General features: G+C 33.6%; 1 protein-coding gene across 3 annotated transcripts in view; it reads left to right on the forward strand.

Moving 5' to 3' along the window:
• The window catches only part of LOC142349428 (uncharacterized), a 61,734-nt gene extending 51,719 nt beyond the window's left edge, over positions 1-10,015 (forward strand). For all 3 annotated transcript variants that reach the window (XM_075400978.1, XM_075400985.1, XM_075400994.1), the window contains 3 exons: positions 824-1,201; positions 9,092-9,301; positions 9,713-10,015. In XM_075400978.1, the coding sequence (XP_075257093.1) occupies positions 824-1,201; positions 9,092-9,301; positions 9,713-9,830 (706 nt within the window). In that variant the 3' untranslated portion in view covers positions 9,831-10,015. The remainder of the gene's footprint in view (positions 1-823; positions 1,202-9,091; positions 9,302-9,712) is intronic.
• The last annotated feature ends 3,513 nt before the right edge of the window (positions 10,016-13,528 follow it).

Genomic DNA, 13,528 nt, shown 5'->3' on the forward strand with positions numbered 1-13,528 from the left:
CAGGGAAATCCGAGTATCTTAAAATTTTTCGGCTTACTTGACCTAATTTTCAAAACTTGGCTTGCTTTCCAATCGGCTTGCTTGACCGCCATCTATTTGCACCCCCCAATATGTTCTTTATGGTACTTAAAGATCCCTTATTTGAGTCAAAATAAAATTGCCGGTACCGGTAGACGAATGTAAAAATTTTTTTCCGGTTGTCAACGAAATTAGAGCCATAAAGCTATTCTTGTGGAAAAAAACGCAAAGATATTAACAACACGCATTATTCTTTGTCTGCTTACATTATAAGCGAAGTTCAATTACCGTATACGTCTTTGTAAACTTTGCTGCATAAGTAAATTGTAAATGTAGGAAATCACTCATCTTTAATTAGATAAAAATATTTGGAGAGTCGAATTTAAAAACATCAAATTTTCATAGAGCTTTATAAACCTCAACTGCTAAGTGTACACACTCTAAATAAAACTTTACGAAAACTTTTATCTTAATTACTATGCTATTTTTTCCCTATTTTCCAAAGTTAATATGGTTGAAATACTAGTTAATCAGGTTTTTAGTATAAAAGAAAGTGTTGTTTAAGGTCAAATTTGAGGCAGTGCCACATTGACTTTTATGGCAGAACTCATGTAAATTAAGGAATGTTAAGTCAGAAAAATTTACCTTGATAATTTTTTATCTGCCTGTACCTTTATATTTCTTCACGTGGTTGATTTCTGCATACTTAAGTTTACTTAACAAACGAAAAAAACGCTAATTACTAAACTTGCAATCTACGATGAAAAATTTTTTTGATTAAATAGCAAATAAAACTCTCGAAAAGATGTCCAGAAATAATCCAAAAAGGAAGCATTCTCGGGTTGACTCCCTTAATTGTTGAAAACACAGACGGTGCATCAATGCCAGCATTTCCTCCCAAACTTCTCATAAATGTTGAGAAATTTGGTCCACTGGCATTAGAAAGCATTCCGGACACCATTGTGTTTGGATCTCTGGGCATAAAGGAAATCAAATTCACACAAATATCGATTGGATGTACAGAACAGAATACGATATGTCCTACTTATGACGTCACGCCAGAGGTGAACAGAATTTGGGCGTCGGGAGAGTGCAACGATACAAATATTACGGACATATGTGTCTTGTGTTATCTAAACTATTATGGGGTGCATAGAACAACACCAATCGATGTGCGCAAAAAGTAAGTTCAAAGAGCAAAATTTTTAATTTGTGAATTTTTAGCATAATTCGGGTGCCGTTGGTCAGAAAACTCTAATGTCATGTCACGTGTCTAATACCTTGTTTATCAGGACAATTTAGCCAATACTAAAATACCTACTGCCACACTCTTGAAAAACATTAATTGAATTGAATTAATTTTTAGAATCTAAAAGCCTGTAAAAAGCCTGATGAAAAAGCCTAGAAAACAAACACAAAGAATATCGCATTCATCTCGGCAACTAACTAAGAAATAGTTAAAAAGGGCCCGAGTATGGACCTAAGCTGTGAACTAATGAGCAATTTAGAAAACTGGGCGCAAAAATAAAATAAACATTATAGTATTTGGGTAGAGTACTGCAGACATAATAACTAAATTAAGCATAATCTTGATATTTCCGCAAAAACTTAGTAACATTCAGAATGGAGTTAATCGTAACAAAAGTTCTCATCCATCTTAAAAACAATCATAGAACACTAAAATAAGGTTTTTCCCAAGACATCAAAAAACTATAGGATTTCGAGAATTAAAGACAGCATTTCTGGACTACGTAAAAAAGTTCTGCCAAGTGGTCCATTAGCTTCAAATTGGTTGAGAAAGCCACTTAAACGACAAATTAGTGTACTGTAAAATTTTTTTCGCTCAAACAGCTTTTTGCCATCATACTTAAAAGAATTGAGAGATTAATTTTTTACAGTTTTGTTAGACAGTTTACGTATATCATTGATAAATGCGAAAGTGAAAGACCTTTTTCTGAACCTAGCATCATTTTTTGTTGAATCTAGCTTATGTCTCCTTTATGAGGCCTTCTTTCAGAAGTATAATTGGTAGATATTGTTAAATCGTATAATTGATACAACTAAATCAGACAAAACTGTCACCGATTATTTTTCATGGCGTTGGGTAAAACGAAATAGATCCAAATCGAGATTCAACAGAAAGATAATTTAGGTTTTGCAATGAACATAAAAGATTTTTTTTCACTGCAATTTACTTGAATATCGTGGCGATTAAAGCTTTGAAAACGATGAATTTTTTTTCTGGAGATGAGTCAAATTTATCCATGAAATTTTATTTTTCAGTGTAATTTTTACAGAAAAACCACTCCATTGCAGGCTTCTAACCGATTCTTCCCTGCTTTGAAGCGAAAATTTTTCTTACTCTTAGCAGTTGTTTATTATTATTGCTTTACTTATTTTTTGAAATCAAGGTGACGCACTCTACTTGAAGTAAGTGCGATAAATTTTTGGGGGACTGGCGTTGAAATAATTTTTACACCTCTAAATGTAATTCCTGTGAACTCGTTTTTGAGAAGTTTTAGCGTCTGCCCTGACACTAAATTAACTTTGACTATTCAACTAAAAGTCTTAAAAATTTAATTGAAAAGGCGGCTCGGTAATGTGCGATTGCACACAAGGTTCCGACCCCGCTCATCCACAATTTTGGCATAATTATCTACCAAATGAGGAACAGATGGAAAAACACAAAAAATTCAAGTATTTTTTAAAAAAAACTGGTGTATGAACGAAAAGATAGCCTCAAAGCAAATAACTCAGTGGAGTAAAAAATGATGCATTAGATTGATGAGATATGCGGATATTAAGAAAGCGAGCGAAGACGAACAGCAAAATCAAACAACAACAACAAACATTAATTACATCCAAAAATTTATGTCCGTTTTAAAAAATAAAACTTAATAACAAAGTCAAAATAGCGTCAGATAAAAATGAAAATAAACAAAACAAATTGTAATTTCACCAGAAAAAAATGATTATTCGACAGTTCGTAATAAAGCTTGGTAACAAATAGACAAAAAAGAACAGACACTTTAAGTTAAAAAATTCGCTGATTTTTTAAAAAAAAACAATTAATTTCAAAGTAATGAAAACCATTAGGAATCAACTAAAACATCTCATAGGTTTACAATTACCAATGCTTCTTAAGAAGGGAATTAAGAACTCTTGGTATTCAATTTTTTAAGCAGTTACAAAAAGAACAACAAACAGACAACAAACTAAAAGTCAATTAAAACTTGCCAGAAATTGCTTTGTGCTTTGGAAGCCATAAAACCATACTTTGGCCCCCAAAATTTGTTCGATTGCACCTTTGTCGAACAAGGATAATGTATTTTGTGGCCGCTCTTTATTGAAAATAAGCAACAATCAGACAAAAAATAGAACAAAATTCAAAGTTATGTAATACTTGTTTTTTCTTTCGAGAAAAATTTATTTCCAAAGACATAAAAGCCATTATTTACAATAAGAAAAATTTGAATAGATTTATCCATTCTTCTAAAGGACGCCCTTGAGACCTGCAATTATCCAGAATATGTCTTACGTCTACAAAAAGAACGTCAAATATGACAAAAATCAAAAATTCATTTGTTTTTTTTTTTGTGAAAAACCAGCGTCGAAGCCAGTAAAGTCATAACGAATTCTTTAAAAACATTAGATTTTGTGACGCCAATCCATTTTGACACCTGCCCCTGACAAAAATATTGTCATCTTTAACCTTTAATTAACGAGACTAGGTAACAAACGGACAATAAAGGGAACAAAATTGCGAAGTTGAAATGTTTTTTTTTCATTTTGAAAAAATAATTGTTTTCAAAGTCATGAAAGCCATTATCTATCTTCTAATATCAGAACATCGGCTCACCTACTCTTCCAGGTAAAGCCACTCAAACCGGTCAATTGTACAAGAAATTAAATACGACTAAAAGACAAAGTGAAAACGACAGTTAAAGACAAAATTAAAAATTCAATTAAACTCTTCGAGAAAGTACTATCGAAGTGGTAAAGAACCACAATCTATATCTTTAAAGATTTAAATGTTATCAATTGTGCGTTATTTTTAACGCAAAAATAAGATATATGAACTGCCAATAACGTGATAATTTGACAAAACTAGAAAACATGAAAAATGGGCAAAAACCTAAAAATTAAAAAAAAAATGTGGAATCTAGTAGTATCAAAGCCAGAACACCATAACTTAAGGCGTAAAACCACAATAAAGACTAAATTTGAATTCAACAGAAAGAAGGAGCACTCTTTGATTGCTGAGACTAAGCTACAAGTTGACCAAATTAAGAGAAAATTGGAGGCAAAGTTCAATAAGCCATTTTTTATTTAAATATCACACTTTTTTAAAAGCCAAAACGACCATAAGCTTACAAGCAATCAACTAGATAAAATAATTTTGATCTGATTAGGAAGCCAATGGAACCTATCACTAGTGAGCTTTGATTTGAAATGTTCTGTTATTTAATTATTATAAAAAAGATCGAATTTTTTTTATAAAAAACCGACTGACGACAATCCGAATTATTTTTGGATTGTAACGGTCCAAGGTTGGTACAGAACTAGTCCTGCTAATGCTGATTGTCTGTTAGGAATATTTAATTTTTAGAATGTCATTGATATAGATATTTTGTTAGTTAAAAAATCAAAAATAAATGCTGCGTTTTTCATAATCAACGAATAAAGTTAGCAAAAAACGGCAAAGTTTTATTTACAGAGCACTCTCAACGGAAAATGAAGAGAAAATAGCCCCCTTTTAAGTCTAAAAGGATTGTGTCAGTGGTGTTTGGGTGTGCACTTCCTTCAAATTTAATCAGATTGCACTAAAGAAACTTATTTTGTGCCGTTTTTGATCAAAAAGTCTGAATTTTGTGAAATATTTAGCCGGAATTTTTTGACAAAAAAATTCTATGAAAATAGCCGACAATATATTTTGTCTTTAAATGTAAAATCAACAACATTTTCTTGAAGATTTTTATTAAATTTTATCAAAATTGGCAAAATTTTAGTCAAAAATTCCAAAAAAAGATGAATGAAATCAACGGAATTCACTCTATTTTCTCGAAAGTATAAACCTCGATATCTGCCTGTCAAAAACGAAAATCAAAAAAAATTTTAATTCCATATTCTACGCTGGACAAGCTTCCTAATGATACCAGTCTCAACTTTCTACGATGAATATATCGATCGGACAAAATTGACTGAAAAAAAACCTATTTGAGTATATAGTTCCTCCCCCCCCCCTCAAGAGGGGTCGGAACAAATAATAAGAATTTATCACAGAAGTAACTGCGTTTTCTATACGAGTCTAACTTTCCTATTTACTCAAACACTCTGCATAGAGAAATCCTTTCGATCATCAGTTAAGCCATATTCTAAAAATTTTTAATGAATTATATCCAGCGTAATGACTCCTTCTGCTGCCATTATCCATTGGTTTATTTTCATGACATCAAAATTCAAAATTGTTCGGAATGATTTAAAAGACTCCACAGACAACAAATATGTTAAGTAACTTCGGACAATTGTCGAAAGAAGACTAGGATTATAATACGACTGAAAGGCAGTTCCTGGTTTCATGGGAATTGCAATTTTCAGTGTTTCGCGAATATTCACTAGAAAAATCTGTAAAGAAAATGTCAACAAATAACATCGAGGACTCTTGAGATGGCGAGGCACTAATTCACATATAAAGTTCATTGCTAAAAGCAGTATCTGTTCAACCGTACGGATACAGTTTGCTGGTAGTGCAGTTCAGAAGTTCAAACTAAAGAAGTATACAAAACAGAAAATTAATCCATCCAAAATTCATTCAGAAAACGTAATTTTTTTAAAAGAAATTTATCAATTTTCTGATAACTTCTTCACCCTGCTTAAATCTGGCATTTGAACTTGGTGTTCGTTTCCTGGTCTGGTATGTATCGCAAACACCGAAAACTCAAAAGAAGCCTCACAGTTGAAAAATGTAATTGTTGATTCCCCTGGACTTTGCTAACAGATTATCAGACTTTACAATAACACAAAACACAACCATTTAACAGTTGATTTCAAAGCAGTTTTTTAACGGTTTTTGGGAATTTCAACATCGGTCTCTTAGCAGTGTCCTGTGAGAGCCGTTTTCGTCTTTTGAAAGCTTTCTTTTTTATCCTATTTATCAACAAACACCTGTTTATTAACGTTATTTTCAATGTCTTTTGGTCACGTTTGGGAAAACGTAAGCTGCTCAAAAAAGACGTTTCTGAATCTTTATTTGATCAAAAATCTGAAGAAGCTTTCATTTGATTGAGATATTGCTGATATGTATTGCTGAAATTGTGCACGACAGAAATGGCTAATCAATTACCATTAACTTTTTTGAATGAACAATTTGGATCGATGAAGCTTGAAAGAGTCGGTTTTGTTGATCCCAATCGACTAAATCTCAAAAATCAAAATTTATAGTAACAAAATTTTTTCCCCTGATTTTTTTAATCAGCAATTGGTCATTGGGAAGTCAAAAAAACCAACTTCTAAAGAAACAAAGAATGCCGACAAAATAGATCTTTTTTTGCTGCCAGTCAAAACCTTTTTTAAAAGATAAGCTTGGTTAGTCTTTGTGTGCCAATATTACAAAACCCAAATATCTCTGACTATTGTAAAACAGTCGATGTTCGTTCCACTAACAGCTGTGCGCTAAGCTCCAAAACTAATAAATCCATAGGGGAAAAATTCAACGGATTTCGATACTAAAAACAATCAGGCTTAAGAGACGCTCACGATTAAAAGCAACGTATTTCTATTTTGTTTCATGTCCAGATCAACGAAAGATTATAAATTTCTCCGTTTAAAAAGAAGGATATCATCGATCACAAGAAGCAAAGAACAATTTCCAAGACATCTTGCATAACAAAAACTTTAAAGAATAATAAATTTGACAGTAATCAAATTTTTAGATATTTGAGAAATATTGATATGAGAACCAAGAGAAACGAGGCAAAAAATGTCAAAACGCGGCAAATGTAGCTTGACCTTTTTTAAAGCTCCTAGTCTAAGTTTAAGAGCGTCACCAATTCAATTCATTTGTTCCAAAAACTGAAAATTATTACGTTACAAGAACAATTTTGAGTCACAGTTATTCTTACATTTCGTTGCAACACATTATTTGGTATTTTTGAAAAATTTTACATATAGCGCATTTAAACCGGAAAATCTAAGCAGAAGTTCTTCAGTTTTTCTCAAAAATAATTTTTTTCAGTGATATAATTCATTAACTTAATTTACGTTTGTTTGGTACAGCACATTCTTCAGCATCATGTTGTTGATGCCAGGGTGATCATTCCTCACTAATTGTATTTATTGGCATTCAATGTAAACTCAAATATTATGGTAGCTTTTAATTTTTTATAAGAAATTATCGTTATGAACAGAAAAATGCGAAAAGAAGTCTGAGAAAAATTTACCGGTAAATGTCGCATTCAAAAAAAATTGTTGTCAAATTTAGCATGGAATCTTTGTAACGTTTGCGGTCTTCAAATTATTTTTTGCCGCATTCATTGTCAAAAATTGCTTTTGCTACAACCCTTCACTTGTATGCAGTATTTTATGATTTTTCTCAAATAAATAGGCAAAATTGAAGCGTTAGGACATGACAGGCGAGCGGATTGAGCAGCAAGTACTCGAAAAATGAAAAAACGAAGTACTTAAAGTACTTAGGAACGAGTGTTTAGCAAAAAATAAAGAGGCCTCAATTAACAAACGGAATGCGCACTGGTATATTACGATCAAATACCTGAAGACTAAATGTGGCGCAGCATTGCCTGTTCAAAATCAAACTTAACTCTTTTTTTCTTTTTTTTTAATTCTCATTCAGGTCTCCTTTCTTTTTGTCCTCAGTGACTTTTTTCATTCAAAGACTTAGAAGCTACAGATGGCTCTGCTCTCTATGGTCGCAATTAGATACTAGCATTTGTTGTTCGGGTAGTTTAAGACAGTATATCTAACAAGAGATTGTCGTTAGAGAGCAATTCGCCAGACGTTAGGCGGTTATTTTTGGTACTATACGTTGGCACTATAATCAATCTGCCATGCCTCGCGGGCCATGGCCATTTCTAATTAGCCCGTGGAGCTTGATATGAGACTATCACAACTGAACATGGGATTAAATGATCCGAATAATTATGAGAAAACATGCAATGCCGACTGCTAGTTTGCTGGGTGAAATAATAGAGGGGTGGCATATGGTATGTTGTTCAGATATAGGGGCCAAGTGGATCAGGATGCACAGAATTAGAACCGCGAAAGCTATTGAGTATGTTTCCGAGCAAATCTACATTAATTATTTCACAGCGAATTCTGAAATCAGTGATATATCCCTGACAGAACTCATTACCCGGGTCGAGGTTTTTGGGTGAAGTTTTGTCAGAAATGCGGTGAAAAAAATATTTCACCGCATTTCTTACAAAAATCCACCGCATTTCTTACAAAAATTACCGCATCAACTTTTGTCGTAAATTAATGTACGAAATGCGGTGAAAAAAATAATTCACCGCAGTTCACCGTATTTCTTCAAAAAAATTCACCGCATTTCTTACGAAAATTCACTGCATTGGCTTCCCAACTTTTACTGAATCTAAGTTAAATTCACAAAAAAGTCTTTGAATTCAGTGACAGTTGGCCAAGTGGACTAAGAAGGTGAAGGCATGCAGGAGGTAAGAGGTTCGAACGCGTGTAAGCTTCTTTTTCGTAGGAAAACCGAGAACGCGGTGAAAATAAATAATTCACCGCGAAATGATGTAATAAATACGTGGTGAATTTTTTTTCGCCGCATTTGTTACGAAAATTCACCGCTAAACCTCGACCCGAAGACTGTCCGGTCAAAATCATTACTGAATCAGTTTAATCTATATATGCCTTTTTCCTATGTCCTTCTGCTGTTCATGGTTCTTTCTACTATAATCAGAGCTAAATTCATATATCATTCATGACTTTCCTTTGTACCTGGCATTTTTCATTCTGTCAATTGATAGAGCATTCATTCTGTCCATGATTTTATTCATTATGCCTTTTGGCTGATCATGTTATCTATTATATAAAGATGTGAAGACGGTGTTTGGCCGAAAGACTTTGGATTCTGTGTGCCCAACTGTGGCAATTTGCTCAACTTCTCTACTGAGGGTGACTTCAATCTGCATTATCAGTACTTCACAATATGCTACACTACACTGCCAGTTGTAGGTACTTGTACCTACACGAATGGAGAGGAAACTCAATCTACGACAATGGTTACTACGTCAACAGACATGAGGCGAGATCTGAAGAGCTGTTTTTCCATTAAGATTTTTTAGCCACTGCGAAGTTTGGAACCGCACCCGACGGTAGATTATGACCTTCTATATTTTATTTTTAAAAACCTTTATAATTTCATTTAAAATTTATAAGGGCTAGTCTCAACACCTAGCAGGCTATATAAATCGTTATCAGTCCAAAAACAAGCGTTAATTTGGTCATGAGGTGAGAAACAAAAATTCATACATGTGGTCGGCCAGTTCTATTGCACATAATGTCGGTCTCAAAGTTTGATTTGAGTTTAGTAGTGACAATGCAACTTTGCGCAGAGCTAATTTTTAGTTCATAATTTCATACCAACGCCGCATATTGCAAACTTCAACTTTCTACATTTGTTCCAATTGTTTATGAAAAAACAGTTCCTCTCTAGCAGTGTCGTCCCACAGTCCACTAAATATCTGATATGGGTGAATGAGGCTATCAGGGAAGCAGAATGCTGCATTTTACCCGTTTTCTTCTCTCGTTTGATCCGAGCTAGAGAAACGTGACCAAATACGTTGATTCGATCACGCTTAATTTACAAGATCTCAACCTATGTGACAGACAAACTCAGCACGTAGCAAGTTGTTAAATTGTAAGATGGTGCTAAACTACTTTTCTTTTTCAGAATGTTTGCAGAGAACAACATTATAATTCAAATGGAAGTTCATGGAAGATTGTGATTGAATACTAATCCCTTAATTTATAAATACTTCTAATTCTTAAGCGCAGGAGCAAAAATCTCACAAGGAGCTGAAACATTAACTCGTAAAGTATATTCCTGCTAGAAATGCAAAACAACAATGTCTGAGCAAAATACTGTTTAATTGCTCTTGAACGAAGTTCATCGCAATTACCCTAAACGTGTGTGTCTTTTTTATGCAAAATTTTTGCTTGACAATTCTGATTTTTCGAGTGACTTTTACGCCCTTGACTTTTTGCGTTTCGCGTGATCTAAAATTCTCTCTCAATCACAATTTCAAGCAGCTGAATTCAATTGGCGGCAATTTAATATTAAAAGTCAAACAAAAAGTGAGCCGAAACTGGTGCCTTTTTTACTTTAATCTTAATACCAATCTTAATAGTGGTATATGTTAACCTCTGATGTGGTTATTTGAAGCCCACTATTGAACTTCTTAGTCCAATTTAGCCCCACCCCCGACTGAAGCAGGCTGCAATTGAATAGAGCTCCCACAAGTCGTTCAAGAGCAATTCTTCCGACGTTTAGTCGGTTATGTTTATTTTATTAAAAGCGGCGAAGCGATAGCGGCTATTATTGGGGACATCGTGGTTTGTTTTTTAAATCGTCGTCTCCATCGATTATTGTTAAGACCTGAATTTTTGGAATTGACTTTTTCAATGACTTCAGTGACTTCTACTGCTTTGCAGTTAGAATTTGTGTACGTGACGTCATTTTTGCTTTTAGGTCAATTGAGTGACTTACCTCACTCAAAAAAGGACTTCTGAGCTCAATTAATGAATTTTAAATTTTCTGAACATTTACTAGTTAATAGTTTGCATCTAAGTAGTGCCAAACGTACATGCCCTAATTTTTTACTATTAGAGTTTTAAGTTTTAATATTGAATATTAATTTTTTAATTGCTCTTGAACGAAGTTCACAGCAATTATTGTAAACGTGTGTGTCTTTTTTATGCAAAATTTTCGCTTGACAAAATTTGACTTTTCGAGTGAATTTTACGCCCTTGACGTTTTGCGTTTCTCGTGATCTGAAATTCTCTCTCAATCACAATTTCAAGCAGTTAAATTCAATTGGCGGCAATTTAATACTAAAAGTCAAATCAAAAGTGCACCAAAACTGGTGCCATTTTTTACTTTAAATCTTAATAGTGGTATATGTTGACCTCTAATGTAGTTATTTGAAGCCCACTATTGAAATTCTTAGTCCCATTTAGCCCCCCCCCCCCGACTGAAGCAGGCTGCAATTGATTAGAGTTCCCACAAGTCGTTCAAGAGCAATTCTTCCAACGTTTAGTCGGTTATGTTTAATTTATTAATAGTCGCAAAGCGATAGCGGCTATTTTTGGGGACATCGTGGTTTGTTTTTTAAATCGTCGTCTCCATCGATTATTGTTACGACCTGAATTTTTGGAATTGACTTTTTCAATGACTTCAGTGACTTCTACTGCTTTGCAGTTAAATTGTGTGTACGTGACGTCATTTTTGCTTTCAGGACCATTGCGTGACTTACCTCACTCAAAAAAATGACTTCTGAATTCACTTGAACTTTAAATTTTCTTGAACTTTAAATTGTGAACTTTAATTTTTCTGAATTTTATTGAACTTTAAATTTTCTGAACATTTACTAGTTAATAGTGTGCATCTAAGTAGAGCCAAACATATATGCCCTAATTCTTTACTATTAGTGTCTTGAGTTTTGATATCGAATATTAATTTTTGAAATGCTCCATTAAATGTTTTGCCTTATAGAGCGTGTCTTATAAAATTGACAGTTCGAATATAACCCCTAAAGTCCAGTGGTCTAATAAAGGACTGGTGGTCGATTTGTCTCTCTTATTCTTTTAGTAATTTCAATTCATGGAAGGCCACAAGCGTCTATCGCGGCTATTTTCCGGCAATCTGCCGGCTATGTACTTTTGACTTTGTAATCTGCATAGTTTAATCCCAGGCCCAATCTTTTAAATAAAATTGGGCCTTTGATTTTGGGTCTTCGCTATAAGACTAGATTTCTTTAATTCGTAACAGATTCTTTTCACTATAAAAACTACTAAACGTTTAATAAAGAAACCAAACTCTCGTTGAAGGTCAAATTAAAGCATCATAAGCAAAACTATAACGTCATCAGCTCAGTCAATTTTTTCTTTCAACGTCTTGTTTTTTTGTTATTGTTACTTTCAATGGATCAAAATGGGGGGGGGGGGTTGACTGTGATAGCAATTAATTTGCTATCCAAGAATTGATTAAGTAAGTACCATTTTGTTCCTAGCAAAGTCTTTTCTTTCCTTAAATGTTTTCCTTAAAAAAGGTCCTCCAGCACTCTTTAACAAGTAGAAAAAACGGTTCCTTCTATCAGCTGATCGTTTGTTTCATACGAAAGCAAGCCTGCTTGCACGCCCAAAAATAAAAAATATACACGGGTTTTAAAGTTTTAACGCAACTGCATTGCTTTTGTTAAGCAATGTTGAGAAAAATCATTTTTTCGACAGAATTGACAACGGAGGCAGGTAGGCGTGTAGCTGATAAACAGCGAGGGTTCATTATCGTCTAAATTTTGGGAGCGCAAAAGCAGAAAACATATCATGAGTTTTGAAATTTTAAAAAAGAAACAGAACTCCACCCACCTCACTTCATAAATAGTGTTTTCAGATTCATACTCAATTGTCTCATCTACCCAAGTAGGTCCCCTCTGTTTTTGCTCACTGTTCTATTCTTCTAAACAATATTTTTCTTACAATTAAGAAGTCAAACTAGAGTATAACTTTTAGTCACAATAGAATAGTAAAATGAGCGAAAAGCGAGTAATCTGAAAGCAAGAACTTTTCAATCTTCGAAGCGCAGAAAGAAATTGATATTTGATTTAGTTTTTTTCAGATGTTTTTCACGCGCGGTTTTTTATTTCCTTTTTTCCACTGTTTTTGCTCCTCGTTTGTTGCTCATGTTATTAGATGCAATTCCTGAGTTCAAATGATCCCAGTCGCCTTGTTTAAATCCGTTCATTCGCGCTGAATTTTTTTTATGGCTTTGTATTTTGTTTTTTTTTTGCTTTCGGAAAAAATCATTTGTGCAGTTTTGCGTATTGTCCGCATTTCTTCCTCTTTTTATCGTCTCCTCGCTTAGTTTTCTCACTTTATTTTACTGACAAATTATTTTGCCGATAATTTTGCCACTCTCTTTTTGTGTATTTTTGAAACGTATAGATAACTTCAAGGATTTCAGTATATAATCGTCGTAATTCAATTACTTCAACGTCGCAAAAAGAAGGAATGGAGACAATTTTCTTTTGCTGTGTTGTTTTTTTGCTCTGATTTTTCAGTTTGCCGAGTGTTCTGCTCTGTCGACAATCAGAAGTTACTAAAAGAGGCTCGTCAAAATATTAATAGTCAGTTAGTAAAATTTTACTCCAGATAGTAATTCAGGACTAGTTTGTCTTGGGATTTTTATTTGAGATTTTCAACAATCTATATTGCGGCTGTTATCCAGAAATCTGCCAGCTGTTTTCATTTCATC

Source organism: Convolutriloba macropyga, chromosome 1 (assembly GCF_964194025.1).
Source record: "Convolutriloba macropyga chromosome 1, txConMacr16.3, whole genome shotgun sequence".
In the NCBI taxonomy this organism is placed as follows: domain Eukaryota; kingdom Metazoa; phylum Xenacoelomorpha; order Acoela; family Convolutidae; genus Convolutriloba; species Convolutriloba macropyga.